The sequence below is a fragment of the Apodemus sylvaticus genome, chromosome 6, assembly GCF_947179515.1.
Source record: "Apodemus sylvaticus chromosome 6, mApoSyl1.1, whole genome shotgun sequence".
In the NCBI taxonomy this organism is placed as follows: Eukaryota; Metazoa; Chordata; class Mammalia; order Rodentia; family Muridae; genus Apodemus; species Apodemus sylvaticus.
In genome coordinates, this window is record NC_067477.1 from 95,283,841 (window position 1) to 95,309,721 (window position 25,881).

The 25,881-nt window shown below is 49.9% G+C and overlaps 1 protein-coding gene across 2 annotated transcripts in view; it reads left to right on the forward strand.

The window, feature by feature from the left end:
• Nucleotides 1-25,881, forward strand: part of Trappc12 (trafficking protein particle complex subunit 12) — a 63,669-nt gene that overhangs the window by 30,092 nt on the left and 7,696 nt on the right. For both annotated transcript variants that reach the window (XM_052186014.1, XM_052186015.1), the window contains exons 4-8: nt 1,943-2,056; nt 3,503-3,641; nt 12,539-12,651; nt 20,901-20,973; nt 22,909-22,982. In XM_052186014.1, the coding sequence (XP_052041974.1) occupies nt 1,943-2,056; nt 3,503-3,641; nt 12,539-12,651; nt 20,901-20,973; nt 22,909-22,982 (513 nt within the window). The remainder of the gene's footprint in view (nt 1-1,942; nt 2,057-3,502; nt 3,642-12,538; nt 12,652-20,900; nt 20,974-22,908; nt 22,983-25,881) is intronic.

Below are 25,881 nucleotides of genomic sequence, written 5' to 3' on the forward strand. Positions count from 1 at the left end.
ATCAGAACAGCTGTGGCCACTTGCAAATGACCTAATGTCAGGGAGATGGTGGAGCATACAGACCGCGAAGGTTTACTAGAGGGAGCGCCCCATCTGTGCAGCTATAGGGAAGTTGTCATCCATGCCGGGGTGGAATGTTCTGGTGGCATGAGTGCTTTGACATTACCCAGGCTCCTGTAGGAAACCCCACCTATGATCTCTAAGGAAAACAGCAACCTCATGCTCCCCAGGTTGGACTTGAGTTTGTCATTGGTGGCTATAAGGATGGACAATCCAGTCTCTCTCCCCAGGGAAAGTTTCCACAACAGCCTCTCATTTAATATTTCATCCATGAGGATGAGGCCTCTTGTCTCCTGACTGGCAATCCAGCCCCCTGCCTCAGCTACCTCACGAATCTAGAGCATGCACATCTACTCCTACCTAGGAATCCCAGTTAAAAGCTAAGATCAGGGCTGGAGAGATAGCTCAGTGATTAAGAGCACTGACTGCTCTTCCGGAGGATCCGAGTTCAAATCCCAGCAACCACATGGTAGCTCACAACCATCTGTAATGAAATTGGATGCCCTATTCTGTTGTACCTGAAGACAGCTACAGTGTACTTACATATAACAAATAAATTTTTAAAAAAAAGTTCCTAAAAGCTGAGACCCATTGTCTGCACAGGAACTTTCATGAACTGTTCTGTTTCCTCATTGGTTCATTGGTTCAGGGTACCAGAAAGGGATTGGATGCACGAGTTCATGCATAGAGAACGTGCGTGCCAGACTCGAATGTCTTTAAAAGCAGTCAGATCCCTCCCCTGCTTTGAGTTCTCAGGGACTTCCTATAGCCCTGTAGATCAGGCCTGGAAGGCCTACTCATGCTCCGCTGGCCTTTGCCTGAACCCTGCTGTCCTGGCTCTTCCTCCTCAAGCTGCCCTTTTTGGAGGGACCCCAGACATTATTTGTGGTTCTTGCTCCCTCCTTTTCTTTCCCTGCCTAATCCCTAAGTGTCCCGTTCCTTCCCTCCTTGTCCTCCTTCTTCCCTTCATCACATCTGAGGTTCAGCCTGGCCACCCAGCTATGCACAACCATCTCACCCACACACTACACGTCTTGTTGGAGAGCCACTTGCCTTGCGCATGGTCATTCCATCCATCCCTGAAAGGCATCGAATGCCCGTCCTCCTCGTGAATCCTAATATTAACGACGCCATCCACCACTTTGTGCCTAGCCGCTGTTGGCAGCCTGTTTGTTGACTGACTCATGTGGCCACAGACACAGTGTGCTTAGTGCCAGCTGCGTTGAGAGGCCATGTGTGAAGATCTTTTAGTTCCTGAAAAGGTTGGAACACTGGTGTTGTCCTGAATACTGCTTTGTGATGCCTTTGTTACTGTACAGGGAAGAGCCTGAACAAATGAGTCGTTCGTGTTGTTACCAGCCTTTCCATGCCTCAAGTTTTGACCAGAAGTAGCATGGAGGAAATGTGCTGTGGGGTGGGCAGTCTTGTCTTCGCCCAGTTCACTGACATACTGAGGAAGTAGAATTATGCTTAACATACAAGACACCATATTTTATAGACTGTGCTCCTCCTACAGACGCAATAAAAATATATGACACATTTAACATAAAATTGAACTGATTCTACCTTGACAGAAATCATAGTCTACCCTTTCTGCTACTGAGGAAGTCCGTCTTATCAGGGCTTGGGGAGCTGTCCAGTAAGACCTCCCCATGTCGTAGGCATCATCCACTTTTAATGTTGGGGTCTGAATGTTGCAACACACCTGTGTTGTACCTTTTACTGTCAAGTCACAGTAGCCATGTAGTCAAGTGACACTACTAACTTCTGCACCAACTAGCCAGATGCCCTTGCCCTGGTTGCTAAGATCTGGATGGCACTGCTCCCACAAAGCAAGAATGTGTGTGTGCCCAGCTGACACTGCCTGTGCCTATTCTTACAGAGCTGCAGGAACTGGAGGGCAGCGGTCGACCTGTGTGGACGCCTGCTCACAGCCCACGGACAAGGCTACGGCAAGAGTGGGCTGCCCACCAGCCACACCACGGACTCCTTGCAGGTGAGAGCTCCTATTGTGCTGTAACCTGGTTCATTATCACTTGGGGACGTACAGGGACCATGTCCTTTCGTGTAAGGTGAACAGGACAAAGATTTTCACTGGTCCTTCCCTCCCAAATTAACTTCATGTTTAATCCTTCCTAAAAGATTTGAGGATCTGTCTCCAGCAAGCATAGAGCTCCCCTATTCTAAATCGAGGCATGCAAAAAGAGAAATGTGCATGGAAGGAACCTCCTCTAGTGAGGAAGAGCCTCAGAAGTCCTTCAGGACACACCCCTCCACACTCTCTACCACTGAGAAGAGCTTCCAGAGGACTGTCCATGGGGCAGCCTGTGGTAGGCTCCTTGTTCGTGGCTGCCTTCCCACCAAGGGCTTGTGCACTTGGAGAACAGGGGTATTGTTAGCTCGGTCCCGCCATCCTCATGCCCTGACCTCCATGTCTGTGGAGTGTTGCCTGGTATCCTTCCATGCCTGTGTTCTTGTCACGGCGGGTGTGCTCTTCTCAGATACAGTCCTCTCACTGTCCTAACCCTGGCAGTGTCCTCCCGCCCCATGCTCAGTGGACTCTCCCTATCTGTGGGTCAGCATACTCAGGAAGGCAAGTGGAGAAGGTTCCGTGTAAGACCCTTTGCTCACTGGCCCTGGCAGTGCCTTCTGGAGGCCTCATTTTCCTTGTCTTGGGTGTTGTATGTCAAGTTTGACATACAACAAAAATTTTTGACACACACATCTAACATGGACATTATCTTATACTTAACGTATGATACTTGCACAAGTGAGATCCTGCAGTGTTTGCCTCTTTGTGCCTCAAGTACTTCACTTAGCATAATGTCCCCCATGTGGTCTCATGAGAGGATTTTCTGTTCTTAGTGTGATGAGTATTCCACCAAAGCCTATATGCAGTGTTTGCCTTACCCACCAGTAAGCACCTCCCTGTCCTGTCAGTAAGAGGAGACCAGCCTTCAGTTAGGACATCACACTAACCTGAGTCCTGTGTCTCTGCTGGCCTTCAGCGTTATAACCTCAAGTGCTCAGCTTGCTCACACCTCACAGACTACCCTCCAAGCCTGTGGTCCAAGCCCCCTTCCCTGAGCTTGCAGGTCCTCCGCAGAGTCAGCCCTTCCATGCTCACACAGCCTGAGTACCCAGCCCGTCCTGTTCTTGTCTGCTGTCCACACTGGTCCTGCAGAGAGGGGATGTTTTCTCTTCATTAGCTGAGGTGCTGCTTAGGCACACACGTTGGATTATTGAATTAGGTTCAGTTAATGAAATTCCTCACATTGCTGTGTAGAGTTCAGCAGTGTGTTTGTAAATTTGGAACTGTGTAAACTTGAGGATAGCAGTAATCATAGCCCTTAGCCCTGGCTTTCTCATTAGAGATCGTGCCCCACACAAGGCCACTAGGACAAGGACAGGGCTGACATGGGTGTCCAATCCTGTATTTCAGCTCTGGTTTGTGAGGTTGGCGCTACTGGTGAAGTTGGGCCTTTTCCAGAATGCTGAGATGGAATTCGAACCCTTTGGAAATCTGGATCAGCCAGACCTGTATTATGAATACTACCCACACGTGTACCCAGGACGCAGGGGTAAGGCAGTGCTGCTTCATGCCAATGTATTGTGTGTTCTACTCTGCTTTGCTGTGATTTATACAAATGTAGACACTCTAGCCTGTTTTTGCCTGCCCAAGTCAGAAAAACCAAATCAGTAGCCTAGCACAAAGCTACAAACATTCATGCAGTTTTGTGAACATGCTGACTGGGAAGTACTTGGTGTCTTCTGGGTCTCTTTAAGGCCAGCTGACCAGCACCTGTGAGAACCTGCTCCCCAGTGTTCTCCAAGTGAGCACTGCCATTGTGCCACAGCCTAGCAAACATGCATCTGTTCCAGAAACTTGTGTTGGCAGCTGCCGGAGTCTCTGTCCTTAGTTTATTTTAAAAATCTGGTTATAGCAATGGAGGGCATCACAGTCTCTACCATTGTTTAGAAACAAAAGGCCATAGCATGGACTGTTCTAGGACAAAAAACAAACCTGAAGAAAAGGAGATTAAAACTGTCTAGAGCCTTTTGTCTAAGTGTAGTGGTTGGATGAGAAGGCTTACTCCTCCTTGGTGGAGCTTATTGGGGAGTTAAGCTGTGTGGCCTTGTTGGAGGAGGTGTGTCCCTGGGAATGGGCTTCTAGGTTTCAAAAGCCTCCGATGCTTCCCAGCACTTGCTCTGCCTGAGGCTGTGGATCAGGATGGGAGCTCTCTGCTGTTCCTTTGTTTCCTGTTTCCATCCTGGACTCTAACCCTCTGAAACCATAAGCCAAATTAACCCCTTCCTTTTGTCAGTTGCCTTGGTCCTGGTGCTTTATCACAGCAATAGAGAGCTAAAGCCCAGGGGCTGGCGGGGGGGGGGGGGGGGGGGGGGGGGGTGTTATAAAGATATCAACTCTGTGTCACATTGAGAAAGCTATCTTGGGAAGACATTCAAACCAGCACACCACAGTTCTCTCATTACTGTATTAAAATCTCCGAGAATTCAGCTTAAGAAAGAATAGGTTATTTTGATTCATGGTTTCAGAAGGGACACAGTCCATCATGGATGGGAAGTATGGTGGTGAGGGGTGTGAGGCAGCTGGCCACAGCTTATCTGCAGTCTGCACGAAAAGAGATGAATGGATTGCTAGTGCTTCACTCAGTCTCTGAATTCATTCCCGGACCCCAGTCCATGGGATGGTGCTACTCACATTCAAGGTGGGTCCTCCTGTGTCAGTTAAGCATTTCTAGAGATGTCTTTACAGACAGGCCCAAGAGTTGTATATCCTAGATGATTCCAAATCTAGTCAAGTTGTTAATGAAGAGTAACAGCCCCCAGTCATATGCAGAGATCTGGCAGGTTAAAGGCGTGTGTGGGAACTGGGGGGATAGATAGGGTTCTAGATAGTCTCCTGGGCTTGATTTCTCAGATCATCAAGAGACAACTGATTTTTCTCATGAATAGCAACTATTTTCCTGAAAGCATAAGAAACGTTTCCTCAGTCCGTCTCTGCTGCACTCTGCCTTAGCCTCAAGGTTAGCAACTAGTTTCGATGGGGTTTTGTCTGTGACCAGCAAAGCATAGAATGTGACCCACAGAGGCACTCTCACTGGCCCCCGGGCTACTAAGCCCATAAGCACGTAGATCCATAAAGGCTCTGGACTCTACCTGGTGACATTCTTGAGAAATGCAGATACAAAATTACTATTTCATATCAGTGGCTTCTGAGCACTGTTGGACAGTTGGAGGACAGTCTAAAAAGCAGGTGTTTGCTGTGGGAATGATAAAAAGCTCAGCTCCCCTGGGCTTCTGGTCACCACTGTCCTGCTGCCCAATGTCATCAGGTCTCCTGGTTGATAATGCAGAGGCCTCTGTACCACATTCCTCTGTGAGAACTTTCCAAAGAACAAGCTTCCTTGAAAGATAGCAACATGTTTAAGTCCAGGTGTAGAGTGGACCGTTGTTGCTGTACAGGCTAAGGCATTATCTCACAGCAGATATACAACTTGAAGAGCTTTTAGATACACAGCATGCAGATGTGCCACCTGAAGAGCAGGCAGATGTGCAGCCTATAGAGCATACAGATGTGCCACCTGAAAAACATGCAAGTGTGCAGGCTGAAGAGCATGCAGATGTGCAGCCTATATTCTGCTTCTGCCTGAAATTAAATGGCACCTGTATATGGATGAAGAGAAGACAGGAGCTGTGCATCATTAAGCAGCTAATTCGAATCATGAAATGGACATATATCACGCATGCTCAATGTTAATATGCATTCACAGTGATAGGCTGGACCCTGGATAATGCTGCTTATCATTTTGTGCCATTACAAGCATAAATGTAAGAATTTGATTCATTCATTTCATTTTAGCTCACAATATATAAGCAAAGCAAACCATTAAAATGTGCTTTTAAAAGGGGGTTATAGTAATACAAACAAATAACTTTTATGAATGAGCTTTAATATATTTCATTTAAGATTAGGTATAATTTATAGCAATTCATGATATTCATAACAAGATTGGATGAACTGTGTGTGGAGCTAATGAAGTTGAGTTTTTTGTTTTTCATTCATAAAAGGGACAATGCTGTGTTTGATATATTTCTAGAACATTTAAGCAGTTTCTTATCCAATGTTCAGTTGCTCTGCAAGCCCTGTTAGCTTTGTCTACTGACCGTTAGCTCCACTTGGTCTACTGTGCAGAGTCCTCTTCTTGCTCATGGGAACAGCAAGGAGGACATTTGACGTCTGCCCTGAGCCTGCTCTCCCACCACACTCACTGCTCTTTCCCTGACAAGGCTGTATGTGCCTCCCCAGCACTGAGGGCCCATGAATTCAGCTCGTTACCAGTCCTGTCCCCTCCTAAAATCCATTCCAACCAGGAGCTCCCGCAGTTCCAGATCAAGGGGTTACATGTTCACACATACTCAGTTGAGCATACTTTCTGTCTGTGTCGGGAGCTTGTCTTCCTTGGTTTGGGAAAACCACTTTCCCTGAGTTGCTGAAATTCCTTCCTGGGAGGGATGTAAATATGTGTCCCTCTTCCTAAGGTCCCAAGGGCACAAGACTCCCGATCCCACCACAGTTGATCCTGGGGAACCAGTGAGTTTACTGCAGTTCTCACAGAGTATAGGTGTGGGCTACCTACTCTACCTACACAGGTGCCCCCCGCCCAACAGGCTGCACAGAAAGCCTTTACCCAGCCGGGATGAGGGCTTCCCCCCAGCTACGAAGATGGGGGGAAGAGCAGAGCCACCTCCTCTGCTCTTCTCCAGCCTACATTTTCTAGACCCTTCCTAAGCTTGTAGACATTCACTCAGAGTTTCATTTAACAGGTGGTGGGGATGGGCTGGATAGTCAGGGAAGGGTCTCCTGACTGCATCCTTCATGGTGGGCTGTAAACAGTCAACAAGCCCAACTGGGACAATCCTCCTGCAAGAAGACGCAGCTGAACTACCCCAAGATGGCGATCACTTGGCTCAAGAGCATGAGCACAGCACGGCTCTGCCCTAAGGCACAATTTAGCCTCTTTCCAGTGGGGCTCCTAGGAAGACTACTGTTGGCATTGTTGCACATTTCTCTGTGTGAACATCTATGGGATTCTCCAAGGTCTGAGTTAAAAGTGGTTTTACAAAAGCCTGTTGTGCCAGAGTTTTCAGTTTAGTAAGAAGCCAGATTGCTGTCAAAACAGCCCTGTGCCCTCCTTTCCTTCCCAGCAGCAATATGTGGTTTTCTTTCCCTACTCAAGTGAGCAGCCTGCTTGGACTGCCTTGCTGGGCCTGCAGCCCCACCTGTTGGTCTTACTCTTCTCCTGACTCCCGTTCTGCTTTCTCCCCAGGCCACATTCTGACACAGGCTTCTCTTCCTGTTGTTCTTTCCATGTTAGGGGCATTTAATTCTTTGTTAGTAATTTTAAAGGGAGCCTCTCCCATTCTAGGAAGGATAATCTCCAGGCCTGCAGAAGGGCACTCTGATTTCTGTGGCCCAGCCTAGCCTTTTGATTTGGCAGCAACTCATACACTATACCTAAGTCATAACCACAGACATCCTAGCTATGTTGCTGGGATCAGACTAGGAATTGAGGCTGTCTTAGTCAGAGTTTCTACTCCTGCATGACCAAGATGCAAGTTGGGGAGGAAAGGGTTTATTGAGCTTACACTTCCACACTGCTGTTCATCACCAAAGGTAGTCAGGACTGGAACTCAAGCAGGTCAGGAAGCAGGAGCTGATGCAGAGGCCATGGGGGATGTTACTTACTGGCTTGCTTCCCCTGCCTTGCTCAGCCCGCTCTTATAGAACCCAAGACGACCAGCCCAGGGATGGAACCACCCACAAGGGGCCCTCCCCCCTTGATCACTAATTGAGAAAATGCCCCACAGACAGATCTCATAGAGGCATTTCCTCAGCTGAAGCTTCTTTCTCTGTGATAACTCTAGCTTGTGTCAAGTTGACACATAAAATCAGCCAGTACAGGAACACATGGAGACATGTACCAGAGAACTTTCTGGAATATTTTCTTTGTTTGTTTGTTTGTTTGTTTGTCTGTCTGTCTGTCTGTCTGTCTGTCTTTTTAATGACTGACACTTTTTTAAAAAAGATTTATTTATTTTATGTATATGAGTGCACTGTCCTGTCACTCACTGTCTTCAGACACACCAAGAGGGCATTAGATCCCATTACAGATGTGACACCATGTGGTTGCTGGGAATTGAACTCAGGACCTCTGGAAGAGCAGCCAGTGCACTGAGCAATCTCTCCAGCCCCTGGAACATTTTCTTAACTAAGCCACAGTACACTGCTGCCCTGGCTCTCACCCCGACAGTGGCATAGCTCTAGGTACATGAATAGTCTTCCCAGCAGTTAAGGACAGCTTTGACAGTTGGACAGGTATCCTGCTGTCTGTGGAGGCCTGCTGTTTTCCCTCCCTCAGGTCCACTTACCACTTTTTTCTTCTCCAACAAAAGAAAACAGGAAGTACAATTCCTGTGGACTCTTCTGCCTCAAAATGTTTTGAGCCCAGAGTCAGACAACCCTACGACCCCAGATTCGTCTCAGCTATCCACTGCTACTTCTGTGCTCCCAGGGGTGTCCCCCCTCCCCAGGAGACATCTGGCCCCCCACCTCTGGCATGGAGGAATGAAACAAAGGGATCAGGTTAGGTACTGGGCACTAGGGATTATTTTGGTTTTGTCTGTTTGTCTGTAATGTTCGGGACAAAACAACTGCTCTTGGGGACTTAAGATCCTTTTCCAAACCCTGCTCTCTGTTTGGCTTTAAGAACCTTCCTTGTGCCTTCTGGGTGCCTTCTGGGTTTTCTTTTCTTTTAATTAACTTGGTTTTTGTTCTGTGATACACTAAAGCAGGTTGCCTCCAACTACAGGCTTGTGTTCAGGTGTTGACAGGAGCTTCGTCCCTGGATAGTATCAGTAGCTTGCTCACTGCGTTCTTGAGTTAACACTGTGTGCTGTGCTGGTGTAGTGCAGCCTGGGTCGCACACTTGTAACTGATGACATGCCGCTGACTCGTGATTAACAGTGAGCTCACTCTGCTGTGTGTGTTTGCTGTGTTTGTCTTCCAAGCAGTGAAATGACACCACCACTTTCAGTTTGTTCAGAGCCCTCTCCGTGGGAAGGAAAGACTCAACACGGCTCATCATTCCATGGTTCTTTCCCTGTCAGTGCACAGGAGGGTATGAGGTGAAAGATCTTACACGGAAAGAAAACGCATTCTTACTATCTCAGGGACCTGCCAGCGGCGTCCCTGACAGGCTGTGGTCTGTGTTTGGTTAGGGTTGCAATAGCTGCAGCCATGCTGAAGAAACTTCGAACTTAGTCCTGAGGACAGACTACCCTCACTGCATCGGACCAGATGTGCAGACTCTTGAATTAACTGAGTGCTAAGTTTTTGTCCTCCCTGCTGCCATCTGCTCCTCGAAATTCTCACACAGTCTCCAGTCTTCCTTTGCTCCCTCCAGTGTCTGCAGCTCACAGGTCTCCTTCTCAAACTAAATTCTGAATCTTTTATATCCACACAAAACCTGACATGGCTGCTCAGAATTAAATGTGCAGCATACTACTGTAAACATCTGGAATTTCATTCTTTACTGCAAAATCAGTTTACCTCCCACAGCTAACATGTTATACTGACGTAGATTTAGATTTATCGTTCACATTCCTCTGCCTGACCTCCTGAGGACCAGGAGGGATGTCCTCCTCCGGCTCCCTGCAGCTTTCCGTTTCCCCAACACTTGCTACAGTTGAGAAGCCAGGAGTGCTACCTGGGTTGAATGACCTAGTCCCTGCCTCCATCTAAAAAATCTGATGAAATTGACCACATAAATAATAATATTTGACCTAGGATATTTTTTGTTTGTGTACCAATGTAGCATTAGGTGGAAGATGTCTTCACAGGGTTGAGAGTAGTGTGTCCTTGAACACTCACACACCACAGTGTCTCAGCAGGGGGGCATCTCCAGGAGACTGATTGGAGTGAACAGTGTCCCCATCAGCTGCCAACCAGCTCCCCCCTGGTGACGGGGAGGAGGATACCAAGAGAAGTTGGGAGGGGAGAGGGTGTCCAGGGTCACCTGATGGATCATTGAATCTAGTCAAGTGTCCCTGATACAAGAATGAAAGAGGGAGACTGAGACCAGCCTCTGGGTCTGTGCCTTAGGGAAGGAAGAGGCTACAGTGGGTTCTCCCCACATGGTCTCTGTTGCCCGTGGCAGCCATACACATAGCATTGGGTACCTGGCAGCAAGTCCAGCTGTGCCTCTGCCAGGAGCTGCCTCCCTCTGAGAACAGCAGTGGCCCACAGAGATCACGCCCTCACTTCACACGGCAAGGCCCAGCAGATTTCTAGCACATTCCTCCTTGACTTTCCACAATGGTGGTGTAGATCTTCCAACACTGCAGGGGACCGTCTGAAATACATTTTGAAGTAGTGTTTTTATTGAATGTGTTCTTTCTTTCTTTCTTTTTTTTACCACCACCCCAGTCTCATTTAATATTTTCTGAGCAATTAATGAGAATACCTCTACAGTGTTCATGTCAACCTAGATTTAGGCAGGTCCTGACTGTACATGGGAGTCATACACACACACACACACACATACACACACAAGGTTGACAAGACTAGGGTCTTCTTGCAGATTTTGACTGGCCAGGCATTGTTGTACTGAGTAGCCAAACTGCACACAAAAGATGCTAAAATCCCCAGCAGCTGAGACAGGCAAGCTCGTACATACTTGGGGAGTGTGGTGCTTTGATCTGGCCACTTAAATGCCTGGTGTCCAGGTGGTGGTGCTGCTAGGGGCTGTAGCCTTTCTGAGGGAAGTGTGTCACACTTGAAGAGTCTGCACTTGAAGAGACAGAAGGCCATGTCTATCAGATGCTGTGACCAGGGACTGGCCTCTACGTGGTTCATGTGGTCGTGCCACATGACTTGTAAGTTAAATCCATGTGCTTCGCATGGAACTGACAGACAGTATTTCCCAACTTCCTGTTCTCCTGTTTAGTTCCCGTCGGTTTCCTCTTTCACTTGCTTGTGCCGCCACTTGCTTGTCTCCTGATGGGCAACCCTGAAGACTCTAACCTGGAGAACCCTCTTCTGTGCAGGCAGACCATGCGCAGGAAGGAAGCCTTCTCCTTGCTCCAGTTCCACTCTGGGCCAAGCTGGCAGGAGCCCAGAATGGAGACATGGCCTTGCTGAGATGTCTGGCCCCTCTCCGGCATCCTCGGGAACACCTCCTGACGCTTGTTCTCTGAGCTCAGGATAGGGAGGTTCCCCTCCCTAAGCTATCTGCCCCCTCTCTGGCATCGCCAGGAGCACCGCCAGAGCCAGTTGCTTTCTTTGCAGTCCTCCCTGCTGGGAAATACAAGCGAACGCACTGTCTTGGTCAATGTTTGATACCATGACCAAGACAACTCTTATAAAAGAAAGCATTTAATTGGGGGCTTGCTTACAGTTTTGGAGGGTTATGTCATTGTCATCACAGAGAGGACCATAGCCATGCAGGTAGGCTGAGAAGCTCATCCTAAATGGGGTGTGGGGGTGGGGGTTGAAGGGTGTAGATGGGCCTGACCGAGCTTTTGAAACATCAAAGTCCACTCTTCCTCCAACAAGGCCACACCCCCTAATCCTTGCAGTCCTTTAAAGTTACTCCCTGGTGACTAAGCACTCAAATGTATGATCCTCTGGGGACATTCTTACTCAGACCAGCACATTCACTCTCCGCTCGCACTCACACTCTGGCCTGCTGAAGTGAAGTAATCTGTTACAGCTTTCATTGGTGGTCATTTGGTATCTGCTACTGAATGTATTTGTGAGAACCTCTGTGGCTGCTGCAGCGCTGTGGCAATAGTGGTAACATCTGGTCTCCCTTGGTAATTGGCTACATATGTCAGATGTGACTGAGCAGAGAAAACCGGCTTGTATTCTACAGCTAAACCAAAAATCAAGGGCTTCTGTTCCTGCTTCCACGGCAACACTGTGTGCTGGCTAGTGTCTTGCCAGCTACACAACCTAGAGTCTCTTGGGGAACAGGGAACCTTAGTTGGGAAATGATCCTACCAGATTGGCCTATAGGTATGTCTGTGAAGCACTTTCTTGACTGATACCTGATTTGGGAGGACCCAGGTCGTTGGGGCCTGCGCCACCTCTCAGCAGGTGGTCCTGGATGAAACAAGAAGCAAGCCAGTAAGTAGCAGTCACCCACGGCTTCTTCATCAGTGCTGCCTCCAGGCTCCTGCTTTGAGTTCCAGCTCTGAAATGGATGGACTGGATGATGGGCTACAAGCTGTAAGGTGTAATATGCTTCTTCCCCCTGGCTACTTTTTGGTCACAGTGTTTGATCACAGCAATAGAAACCATAACTAAGACACCCTGTAAATGTCTCCTTCCTTTGTACAGACAGAACACACATCCATAGCAAGCGCATTAACGTACCTCTGGTTTCTACTCTAGGCTCCATGGTCCCCTTTTCGATGCGTATTCTGCATGCAGAACTGCAGCAGTACCTGGGGAACCCACAGGAGTCCCTGGACCGATTACACAGGGTCAAGACCGTCTGCAGCAAGGTAACTGTCATGGCATTCAGTCCTCTTCTCTCAGCACTCACACCACGGCATTCTCCACCCGTCCCCCAGGGAGACTGTCCCACTTCTTCCTCATACACAAGGTTCTGAAATAGTGTCCTATGGTATCCATACCTAAAGTGTTTTTCAAAGGCTAGAGACTGGTTTGGGGCAGAGCAACTGTAAGCCAGTTTGCCCAGATGAACCGTTTCTGTCTGGAAGACTCACAAGGAATGGACAGACTGTATATGTTCCAAATGCCTGGCTGAGATCAGGGCCATGCTCCTGTGCAGCGTCCTGTTATATGAAGACATCACTTTTCATAAAGAGTCCAGTGTTGGTTTTGTTTATTGCCTTTGAGTCATTTGGTGACTTCTTGTGTCTGGTTTAAATGGAATCACATGTGTCATGCTATCATGACACAGAAGCCCTTGGCTGTCACTATCTGCAGATGCCTGTCTTCTGCTTTCTACGCCTCCCTCTCTGGCTCTGCAGGCTATCTGTTCCTCCAGGTCTCTCACCAGAGTTTTGCAAACTGATTAAGAACCCACACGGCAGAGACATTGCTAAGAGCCGTTTGCATAAATAGGTGTCATCCATAAACAGTAAGGATCAATTAGCTTGAGGCCAGTTTCATTTGCCAGTGCAGATGAACCACCCCTATTCCACAATCCCAGGTAGATTTGGCTTTGGGGTGCCGGGGAGAAAGGTTTCCTAGGGCCTGTGCTGCAGCAGATGAGGCTGTCTCATACACTCAGAAAAAGAGGCGCGTGGGCTGTGAGTGTGGCCCGCTTCTCTGCGATGGCTGACAAGACAGCATAAGAGCTCTGTTCCAGCCAGGGTTGGTGTCTTTGCTAAAAGGGGTTTCTGACAGATGGGCGCACTCGGGTTTGCTGCTGTACAGTAGACAAAGTTAGAAATACAGGACAACAGCCACCGCCATCCTCTCACGGCGGCTCAGGCAGGCCAGCCGTCAGCCCCCTGATGGCTTCTGCCCGCCGCTGGCGCCCCCCTCATCCAGATGCTTCTTCCCTTGTTCCACTTTCCTCCTGCTCCTGCAGAGAACAAATTAATTGTGACTTAATCAGAGAAGATGGGGCATTCAGAAAGCCACTTAAAGAAGCAGAAGGAGAGACTGACGACCGCTTTATCCCCCTGGGCCGCAGGCATGCACCACACCCGACGCTCATACTCCTGCCCGAGTCTACCCAGAGCACACTGCCCCCAGTGAAAGAGCTATAATGTCCATCATCTGGGTTTGCAGGATCGCTGCCCTGGTGGGGCTCAGTTAGCATCTGACTGGCACCATTACAAACCCCAGGGAATAGACAGTAAAGCCATTGGGGACTGCCACAGCAGTATGGAATCTTGGGCACACCAAAGGGCTAAAGAGGGACGCATGAGAGCCCAGAGAAAACCAGGCTTTCTGGCTAGTAAAAATGTCTTCCATTCAGTCCTCTTTGCCTTTCTTAACACATACATCCCTTCAGACTGATATGAGTAGAAAGAAAAGCACACACACACACACACACCTTTCAAGGTATGGAGGTCCTAGAGGCATTGATAGGAGGACATCTGGAGTCACACCTACTGGGTGGAGACATCCAGCTGTACATCCTGACCAGGCCTGGCCTGCTGTGCTGACAGCGCTGCTCGTGACCTGCACTAGTGACCAGTGCTGGAGCAGTGGGGTGTGTGGTAATGCTTCCAGTGCCCAAGAACACTCTGAGAGCCCTCTTCCCTGAGGGAAGCCACCCTCCAGAAGTCCCCCCTCTTCCCTGAGGGAAGCCACCCTCCAGAAGTCCCCCCTCTTCCCTGAGGGAAGCCACCCTCGAGAAATCCCCCCTCTTCCCTGAGGGAAGCCACCCTCCAGAAGTCCCCCCCCCCCCCCAGGTAGCGATGGTAAAGACAGGAAGGCCTACCTATTGGTCCTTGTGCCTCATTCATGGCAGCTCCTGCAGTCTAAGGCACTAGCCCAGAGAGGTGTGCAGCAAGTTAGGACACCCACTGGGCCACCTCCTCAGGTAACTAACTGTAAAACTCAAAGCAGGGATCTGGGCAAGTGGTAGTAGCTGTACACAGAGTCAGGCAGGTGCCAGAGTCACTTCAGACATCGTCCCTGTTGGACATATAGCCTTCCTGTGCTGTGGGTGTGTAGTGAGAACTGTCCACATCTTAGTGTGGAGTCTGTAATTCAGATCCAACCCAGTACATGCCCAGGGCTCGGGATCCAGAAGAGCCCCTCTGCGTTAGGGAGCCTCCTCAGCAAAGAAGCTGCCCAGTCAGGAGCCTCTCTCCCAGCCCCATGCTTCGCCCTCATTGTTTCCTCCCAAGGCCTGCCCACTCAGTTCCAAGCACCTCGTCCCACAACCGAATTTGATTACAGTGGTGAGTTCATAAGACACCCAATGAGGGATACACTTCAGGCTGCGCAGACTGAATGAACTGAAACTCTGAAGTGCTTCAGCTCTCTGCCCCTCATGGGAAGCTCTAAATTGAAAGCTGTACAAGGTAACCTTGACTCAGCTGCACGCTTGTGATCAGCTGCTGCCGAGCAAATCAGTCTGCGGCTTAGAGCCGGTCCTGTAATGTTGATTAGTGGGTTAATTGCACCTGTTGCTGGGTCTGGGCACTGTATTTCAATGCATGCAAACACAGCCTCCTTCACCAACACTTTGCCTAACTCTAACACCTCTCCGTTGGGATCTGCTTACAACTTCCACCTGAAAGCCATCGGGGAGACTTCTGCCCTCCGAGCCCACCGCTCTCTCCCCCCACACCACTCGCTGTGTGCAGCTGCCACGTGTCCCTGTCAACTCATCTTTGGGCAGCACTGCAGCAGCATGGCACCTGTGGGCAGACGGTTATCAGTCCTTTTAGCTGTAGGATTGCTGGATCATGCAGGAGACAGAAATCGTTGGGAGGAAACCAGCTTGTTCAGGGTAGGCCCTGAAGGAGACAGAGCGTCAGATCTCGCTCAATGGATGGGAAGGGCCTTAGGGGAGATGCGGAGATGCGTCCAGATTGCAAGAGCCCAAAGGAACTCTAAGTATCTCCAGCGTGATAAGCACGGCTCTGGCGGGCCTCCCTCGCCCTTCCCCCATCCCCTCTGCCTTGCTTAAAACCTTAGACTACATTCATTCCTAAAGCTAAACACCAAAGTCTGTTGTTCCCTTATTTGGCCACTTCTCCTGAGGCTGACTACCAAGGTCCAGCTGTCAATGTATTAAAGTCCAATAGTCAACCTCCCCGCCTTTGGCCACCTTAATTGATATGCCCAATTAAAGATAAACACCTCATCCTAACATGCAGGTCTCCCTTTTCCCGTTATAAAGTGCCACCCGCCTGTGGGCCACAGCTGTGTCCTTTCTATCCACAGGCGGTCATTTGTCCTCCAGGACAAGCACCCCCCCCTTCCCTGCCTCTTTTCTCCTGTCTACCTTGTTTCTTTCCCCTTCTTCCTTGTCCTCTATCTCCTGTCCTTATCCCTGCTCTCTGTCCCTCTAGCACAAATAAATCTCCTTGATACAGAGGCCTTGGTCTTGGGGTGCCTTTAGCCAGAGATCCCAGTGTCCATGCTGGGTGGACCTCTCCAGAGACCTTTGCCTCCTGAAAGTTCTCCTGGGTCTTGATCTGAGGCCAGCACCGGCATTTTCCCCTCCCATCAAAGCAGTTACTTCTCTGTGGATGATCGTGTGAACTGAGGGGGAGAGGGGCCTCACAGAGTCCTTAGAAAGGGAGAGCTTGAATGAAGAGAGAGGAGAAGTAAGCCAGATGAGGGAAAGATGGAGGACAGAAGCCAAACCAGAGTCCCCCAGAAGGATGTCAGTCCTTCAAAACAAGCTTGGCCTTCTGGACATTCCCACCTGTGACATTCAGCCTAGTGGTTCTGTTTTCAGGGGTTTTAAAGGATTTACACTCTGTCTTTTCAGTGGTCATGATAATGGATTTAGGGCACGAACCCCCAAGGCCTCAGGCACCCATCCTGGAGAAACTAGTCATAAGGTTGGAAATGGAGCCTTATTTACACTGTGACCACACCAGGAGGAGCAGGGTTCTTGTCCTCAGCTCTGTCTTTAAAGTGTCCTCTGTTGGCAGCACAGAGAAGCCAAGGCAACCGTGTGCTCCCAGAGAGGCAGCCCAAGTGGCCCGTTGGTGGCCAGCTTGGTATCCCTGGGGTCAGTGCCTCATTAGTATGCACCAGGCATTGCTGGGCACCAACAAGTTCCAGTCGAAAGGGAGTCTTGGTCAGTTGTCTTTAGCTTGTCAACAGGATCTGTTCGTGGCTCTTTTCTCTCAGAACTAGAAATGTGTCACTCTCTTCCCTCCTGGTCTATAAGACAGTGACATCTCCGAAATGTCACCATACCCGCTCCACTGCACCTCCAGTGGGCTACTAGGTAGCTCCCTCACACCTGCCCCACCCCCTGCTCGCAAGTCCTCATGTGGCACCGGACTCCCTCCCAAGAAGAGAAAGGAAGAAGCCCAGAGCACTCATGCTCTGTCCTGGAAGTCCCAGTGTCACCTCCACCTGTCTGAGACAGTGTTGGTTTTTAAGTGTTGCACCGTGCCCTACTGGCTAAGACCTATCATTCTTACGGACGAGGATGTCATTGGGGTGCTTCAGGGGAGCCCTGCCCGCCATCCCTTCTCTTCTGGGTGAGCCCCTGACTCTAGGAGGAGCCTAAGGTCAGGTGTCTGGAGAAACTGCTCCCACTGGCCTCAGCGTCCGCCCCAGGTCCCGCCTTCCTCCACAGCATCCGGCACAGCCTGCTCAGGAAGCTCCCAGAAGCTTCAGAGACCCACTTACTACTTAGTAGTCGGCAAGCATTAGCCTCATTGCTCCCAGATCACGCATTCCCAACCCTTTTATATTTGTTACAGGGATGAAGGCAGAAAAAAAAGACCACAGGAAAAATCTGAGGCGGTGGAGCAGTTTTAATTTTTTTAATTTCTTGTTGCTGCTCCGTGTAATTAATTTTCCCTTGGCACTTTTAAAGTTTACAAAATACTATAAGTACATTCTCCATGGAGTCCCAAAATCTGTAATGCAGACAAGAAAAGTGTGTTGAGGCGTCCAGGTGAGAAATAGACATTAGAGATGCTAAGCTTAAGTCATCCTGGGCCTGAAGCGGCATCTCACGGCACCTGGAGTTAGCACTGTGGCTGTGCCTCAGTCCACCGGGGCAGGAAGGGCTGGGGAAGAGGAACCGCTTGTGTTCTGGACTGACAGTTCCCTGAGGTGACGGTGAGCCGTGCAGCCCTCTCTGCTCAGACAGCCCACTCTCCCACAGGAACACACATTCTTCTTTGTGTTCACTTGACTGATCACCCAGTCCCGTGTAGTCACTGCACCGCGCGGTGCCTAGTCTTGTGAGTCACTATCCACGTTGGCATCTCACCCTGCATTTTTCTCCTTACAAGGTGCTGTCTCAGAACAGATTTGGGTCACATACAGTATGCAGCAAAGTCCTAACGTCTTGGGTAACCAAAGGAAGAGGAATACTTGAACCCCTGAGTTCAAAACCACCTAGGACAGACTGTGAAACCTGTTTTGAGAGAAAGGGAAAGGATCTCTTTCACCTAATTCTAATGGATTTAGGGCAGGAACTCCCAAGGGACTAGGCTCAGGCACCCATCCCGGAAAGCCACTCACAGAACTGAGAAAGCACCTTCCCTTTTCTTAATGAAATGAGCTATCCTACTGACCTGTGGTCACGGCTTCGGTCTCCTACCTCAGAGCCATGAGCTGGGTTTGCAGATTGCCTGCTTCTGTGGCCTGCTTGCCAGCACCTTTGGCTGACTCTCACCCAGAGCTTCTCTGTGTCATCCCCTGATTCTGGGGGTGGGAGGGTGAAGAAAGAGGGAGGGGTGGCTTCAGGGGGAGGAGCAGATGAGACCCACTCGGCTGCAGACCCTGTCTCATCCCCAGCAGAGGTATCATCCCCTGTGTTAGTATCGTGGACACTGACTACAGTGTACTCTTTATTTAAATTTGGTAGAGGTAAAAGAAGTCCTTTCTTTCACCTTCAGGTTTATCTAGTAAAATACAGTAGAAGTGCCAGCCATCTTCCTATAGACCTGACTCAAGGCAATAATATCATCCTGCCACCCATGTTTAATGGGACCTCTGGCTTCAGAGCATGTTCCAGAACACCAGTACATTGTGCCTGCTGAGTGGGGCCTAGCATTCTCTAAACGATGTAGATGCAGCCACTGAGGGTCAGAAAGCTGCGCTGGCCATGCCCTGCTCACGTCTGTGGTCAGAACCTTGGGCGGCTTTCCTTCCCACTGGTGCTCAAGCCACTCAGTGGCCTGGGACACTGCAGACCCTGGAGCTCTTCACATACCCCTGACCCAACTCACAAGGCTTGATTGAGAAAGGCTGTGCCCTGCTCCGGTCTCTTGTGCCGTGTGGACACATACTACGCTAGTTACTGTTCTTAAAGTGCTGCGACCCATGCCCAACACAAACCGCTTTAAGGAACAAAGGTTGCTTTGATTTTTGGTTCCAGATGGTTCAGGCTAGTCAATCAACCCCATGTGCTTTGGCAGAGCATCACAAGAAGATAATAGTATGGCACAAGCAGTTTACTCAATAACATGAAGGGCTGGGGAACCAAGTGATCCCAAGGGCCTTTCCTGGTACCTGCTTTCACCAGCTAAGCCCTACATTGTGAGATTTCCAGGACCTCTCAGTAGTGCCGCCAGTTTAGGACATGGGCATTAACCAGTGAAGGGGATCATTTCACATCCAAGCCATAATGCATAAGGAAAAACAAGGATTCCCCAGACTGTCACAAGGCCCGGAGAGCCCAGAACAGGTGGCAGAGTCCTCGACACCTCCACTGCCGGTAACTTCCATCTGCGCCTCCTTATACACTGCAGTGGGAAGTCCCTCCTTGTTCCCTCTGAAGGGCCCACTTCTCCTCCAGAGCCAGGAGAGCAGGCAGATTCCACCCTCCCAGTGGGTGCTGGCTGAGCTCCAGGGCTCCATTGACACACCTAGCACTGAGACCAGTGTATCCTGAGATACTGGTGTGGCAGGCCTAGAACACAGCTGTGCACACAGACCCTCCACCCCCTCAGACCAGAGAACTGCCCCCTTTCCTGTTGTGTGTGGTTTTCTTCCTAGACGTAGATGCCAGCCTTTGTCCCAGTTCACTGAGCTCGGACTCAGTCCTGAATGCTGGTGCCCTCTGCTGTCCCTGCCCCCTTCCCTCCCCTCCAGCCTGAGGGGACCTTATTCCCTGTCAGTTTCTGCCTTCATGATTACTTATCAGAAGACAAATTAGCTAGGAAATGCCATTTGACCTGTCTTGATCTGACTCGCTTCTCTCCAAGGTCACAGTCTTTAACCCCGTGTCTGTCCCCTGAATCTCTCAGAGGTCACAGCTGTGAGCTCTGCATGTTTCCTGAGTCACAGTCCACAGCTAATTGTTCTCTTGCTTATACAAAATGATGACTTTACAAAGGAGAGTGCCCAGTGTGGCATGAATGAGTGGAAAGAGGACATTCAGTGGCGTCTCCACTGCCTACCTGCCTCCTAGGGATAGCTGCTGGCGTGATGTCGTCCAGCAGGTGGTGGGAGGAAGGCGGGGTTTTCCACAGAGCGGACAGACTATATGAGAACCTTTTCCATTAACATTATCCTTGTTTTTCTCCTACACATGGTCTTTACTCTTAACACATATTCTCACCCTGCCCTTCATCATCATCATCATCATAATAATAATAATAATAAATCTTTTCCCCATGTCATAGGGACCATAGCAGCTTTTCTTTCAGGGAAAACCCAAATACAGATGAAACAATGGAAGGGCTTTAACCAAACAATAAAAACTATACAAAGTGACAGCTTCACAGGCTGTACCCAGTGCTAAAGGAAAGGCCATAGGCTCAGTGGCACCCTGGAGGAAGGCGGGGCTGATGTTTTTACAGAAGTTGATCACTCTTGTGTGTAGGACATCCAATGCTTTTCATGAAAAGAAAAACTGAATGCCCACTGTGTTCAGTGTCTGAGAAGGCGCTGAGTCTATAAGCCTGAATTCCACCTTCTGCCAGAGAGTAGGGCCTGCTCGTCTCATCACCTCCTGGTAACTGGTAGACATCACAATGCAAAAGACACATCTCTGCAAACATTCCTTGCCTGATTGGTTTTCACCCAGAGAAATTTGCCGTGTCTGAAATATATGACAGTGTAGCCACAAATCCACTTACAGCTTTGTTGTCCTTGTTTGAAATGACTGCAGATCCTGGCCAACTTGGAGCAAGGCTTAGCTGAAGACGGTGGTCTGAGCAGCGTCACCCAGGAGAGCAGGCAAGGTGAGCATTGCCCCCTGTCGGCTGGACACTGCTCGCCCGCCCGCCCGCCCGGGTATGCAAGGCTCCACAGTACAGTCTGTCCCCACCCTTACCAACAGGGAATGCCCCCTTCACCCATTTCCCCTGGAGCATCTACTCTGGGTAGATGAGAGGAAGAGCATGGGGTTTTACCCAGTGATGAGAAATACAGCCCAACCCAGCTCCTTGGTGCACAGGACAGATTGGCAGGAGGGGAAGTGGGCCACAGTGTGAACTGTCAGTGGCTGAGCATCCCGATCGTTCATGGTAACCTTGGCAGTCACCTATGGACATGTGGTGGACTGCAGGGGCAGATCAGCCTCTAAGAAGCTCATGTCCCAGCCTCTTTCCATTTGCTGTAATGAAATACCCAAATCTGGTTAACTTACAAAGGACAGGGTTGTGCTGGATTCACAGTTCTTCCTTGTCCAGGAAGTGGGCATCACATGATGAGACAAGGAAGCATCTTCTTAATTTTTTTTAAGATTTATTTATTTATTGTATGTGAGTACACTGTGTCTGTCTTTAGACATACAAGAAGAAGGCATCAGATCCCATTACAGATGGTTGTGAGCCACCATGCAGTTGCTGGGAATTGAACTCAGGACCTCTGGAAGAGGAGTTGGTGCTCTTAACCACTGAGCCATCTCTCCAGCCCCAGGAGGCATCTTCTTAGCTCTGTTATAAAACTACCTGTGAGTCCAGGCACAGGGGCATACATTTTTAATCCCAGTACTTGGGAGATAGAGGTAGGCAGATTTCTGTGAGTTCAAAGCCAGCCTGCTCTACAAAGTGAGTTCCAGGACAGGCAGGGCTATTACACAGAGAAATCCTGTCTCAAAACAAAACAAAAATAATAAAATAATGATAAAAGTAATAATAAAATCACCAATGCTGTGATGAGGCCTCACCTCAGGACTTTACCTAACCTCCCAATGCCTTTCCAAATACCCCCCCCCATTTCAGATATCATCAACATGTAGCTTTAGGGATTATGTCCCCAGTACCGGAACTTTGTGTACACATTTCTACCATAGCAGTTATTCTGTCTACGGCATGCTGAATACACTAGCAAGGAGCCAGTCCCTTTCAGAGCACTTATGGTTCCCTGGGTTTGGACAGTCAGGTGTGTATGTATGCTTTATGGGTGATTGATATGTGATGTATGCATGTGTGATGTCACGTGTGTGCGCGTGCACACAGCAGGTTCACATAGAGCCAGTCTGAAAACCAAAAAAGAGCTGGTCAGTGAAGGTTCTGAACCAGGAGATGCTGGGGTCGGACGTGAACAAAGGTGCGCTGTTCACTTGTCTGCTGCAACCATAGCCATGGGTACCAGACTCAGCCTGTCTGCGAGTGGGAGTGTCTATCCTCATGGAGTGCTCTTGTGGTCACTACTGGGGTCCACCTCAGTAAAGCCTGTGAAAAAGGCAGACCAGTGTTGTTCCCGTCTGAAATGAAAGGCCTAGGGAAGTGGTCAGGTCGAGGCAGTAGGGACTAAAACTACCACCAAACCCAGCTTCTCCACAGCTGCTGGGCATGCCCAGGCGCTGTGCAAGGGTCAACTTCCACCCTGGGCAGCAGATGTGCTGTGTCTACATCAGACATGCTCACGGGTTTAGGGTTGGGGTTTAGGAGTGGGCTCCTGATTAGTGCTTGGTCTTCTGTCTGAGCTGGGCTATATTTCTGGCTGCATCGGTGCAGATGGTCTCTTATGGGAGCCCACTCTGGGCATCCCACCGAGAACACTGTCTTCTGTCTCTGGTGCAGCATACAGTAAATAAAAAATTCTTGTTGAGACTTGGTAAGGTCAGGCGGGGAGTCGGGGAGGCTGGGCTTTGTCTCTGCACCCAGAGTGCAGCAGTTGCCAGTCACAGGGATCTTGCTTGTGCACACTCACGCCTCTCTCTCCCGCAGCCTCTGTTCAGCTGTGGAGGTCTCGTCTGGGCCGTGTGCTGTACTCCATGGCAAACTGTCTGCTCCTGATGAAGGTATGTGGGCGGCCGAGCTGTAGAGCACCTTGTTCTGGCAGACAGTGTCAGCTGGAAGCTGAAAGGAGGTGCTGTGTGTTCCGACAGCCCTGACAAGGAAGTGAGCCGTGGGCCTCCTCGCGTTCAGCATGGCCTAGATTGCGCAGTAGAGTTCACTCACACTTGGGGGCCTAACTTGTCATTGTAAAATCTCCACAGAAAACAGTTTATATTACTTAATTTAATTGCACGGGCCTAGGTCTAAACGGTCCAATTAGAACTGCTCATTGCACCCTGTTTTCTCTGAGCTCCATCCAGAAAAGCCTGCCCTTTGTTCTGCTTGTTTTGGTGTGAGGGTCATTTTTTTACTGATTGATGGTTTTGACATCTGCAGGCAGGCTTTCCCAGCAGCCCCACTTGTGAGGTGCTCACCCCAGCTCTGCACCTGAGGAGCCAGTGTAACTCGGGGCGCTCAGGCGGGCTGTCAGTCACCGTTGTTCCAGTCTCTTCTCCACACAGGCCCTGGCAGCACAGGCAGCGTGGTTTCGGCTTCTCTCTCATTTCAAATACATCCCATGCCTGGCTTGCCTCCCGCCCTGGGCACGGGTGGCCTGCCACAGAGCTGGCGGCCTCGCTGCCAGCTGCAGGCACTGAAGCCGCCACAGAATCTGTCAGCAGCCGACACCCAGAGCAGTGCTGTTAACACCTTCCGAGCTGTGGCGAGACAGCTCATCACTCCTCCCACAGCCAAGGTCATCCCGCGCTGACTGAGCTTCCGCCAGCGGGCAGGCTACCAAGTGGAAGAACGTGCTCCTAGCTGTAGCCTGACAGGCAGCCCTCCATGTGGCCGTCTCCTTGGCTCTGGCAGGAAAGTGTGGCCACAGCCCAGCCATAGGACAGTGTGCACCTCTGCAGATGTGTGACATGTGGCATTGGGTGTAGACAGGCTCTTCTAGTAGGTGACCTTGACACAGGAAGAACCGGTTTCCTAAACTCTCCAGCTCTCCTCAGCGCTTTCCTACTCTCGAACACATCACAGTTTTTACAAGTTCTGTGCCTGAGATATCTGCACATGGTCGGCTGCCCATAGGGCCACTTTGTTCCTGGTCTCTTCCCCTCTGCCTCCCTGGTGACATCATTGCAGAGCCTGTCCCACCTCCCCATGGGCTACAGGCCTCAGCCAAGGAAGGGCCTGCTTCCTTCTGTCCCACTGCCCCCCCCCCTTACAGGCCCGCCTCTCTACACTGCTGTGGCCAGTGGCTACCTGAGAAGGCTCAGCAAGCCTTCAGTCCCCTGGAAGTCTTGATTGCCAAGTCTTCTTAGGCTCGCAGCACTGGTGGTGCCCAGTCACAGCTGCAGATGCTGAGGAAGGAAGTCACGCTCTACTGCAGGGCACTCAGCGTGCATTCCTGAGATGCTGTGGTAGAACAGCGCTTTCCTTTGTTTTCCTGCAGTAGTGATACCACCAGAAATGGAGGCACAGGCACCAAACGTCTGCCTGTGGCATCCCGTCACCCAAGACTTAGTACGGGACAGATTACTATGTCTCAAAAATACTTCCACAGTGGATGTAATTTAAAGTTTGGTTTAATCTTGATTTTCATGAGTTAAAGGAGTGAAAGAAATGTAAGGAAAGTGGATGCGAGCACATGCGCTCTGCTGCCATCTAGTGGAAGCAATCAGCATTGCCACAGTAGCCAGGCTGTATAGCTGGCGCCTGTGTGCCTGCTAACAATGACCTAATTAATCAGCCTTTTAATGATAAGAAATCTGCTCATATGTTCCAGTTCTGAGAGTCCCACAATATATTTCCAGGAACACTCGTTTGCAAGACAAAGCCCTCTGTTCATAAATGTGATCTCCTTGGGTCTCACTGTAGCCTTAAGATCCCTGTGGCACTGGGGTGAACCCGGACACCCTTCAGCTTCACGTCCCTAACCTCCCACACAGCATTCTGACTGCCATGCCTTCTCTTTAGTGGGGAAGAGCCTGCCACACACAGGGTGGCACTACACAAAACTACACTACATCACACTACATAAAACCTTTGTTGGCAACAGAGCAGCCATTAACATGACTTAGTAGTCACTCAGCCAATGCAGCTTTTAGGTGCAAGTCAGGCAAGAACATCTATGAGTGCTTATATTTCTATTCAAGGGCAGGTCGGTCTAGTCAGAAGAGCAGGGTGGGCACTCTCCAAGAAGCTGCTGTCAGCAGGCCTCCAGGTGCCCAGGATGAGTTGACTAGTAACCAACTAGAAGGTCCTCACCAGCAGCCCTAAACGCTCCCTCTCATGAGCTCCCCGAGCCCCGAGGCCTGTTGACATATGCTGACACTGATGCCACTGGCACCGGTTACAACCCCTTCTCTGCTGCTGCCGTTTCTGATCATTCCCAAACCGGTGGATCTACCCTGCCTCCTAGGAGAGCTGTGAAATCCTGTCAAAGCTGAGCATGATGCTACACAACTTTAATCCCACCTTTAACGTGGGAGACAAAAGCAGATGGATCTCTTGAGAGTTCAAGACCAACTGAGTCTGTATAGTTAGTTATAGGCTGTACAGAGCTATACCGTAAGACTCAGTCTCAGAAAAGTTATATAGAATGGGTATATCTATAACCTGTTTCTTTCCTGTTGGGCCATCCTCAGTAGCATGCATCCCTGACCATGACCAGAAAGGTTAGGATCCTAGCAGGGCTTGCTTCTGAGGCATACTGGCCCTCCATGCTCCTACCTGGCCCTGTTCGCAGCTGTCCTTCAGAAGCATCATAAGCAGAATGGAGCCCAGGTCAAGATGGCTTGTAATCAGATGCACCACTGTGACTCGGTACACTCTACCATTGCACACTAAAATCAAATGTAAGGGTGCATGCCGGGATAGAGGAGGACACAGTCCGGATCTTAGGGGCCTCGACCCCCT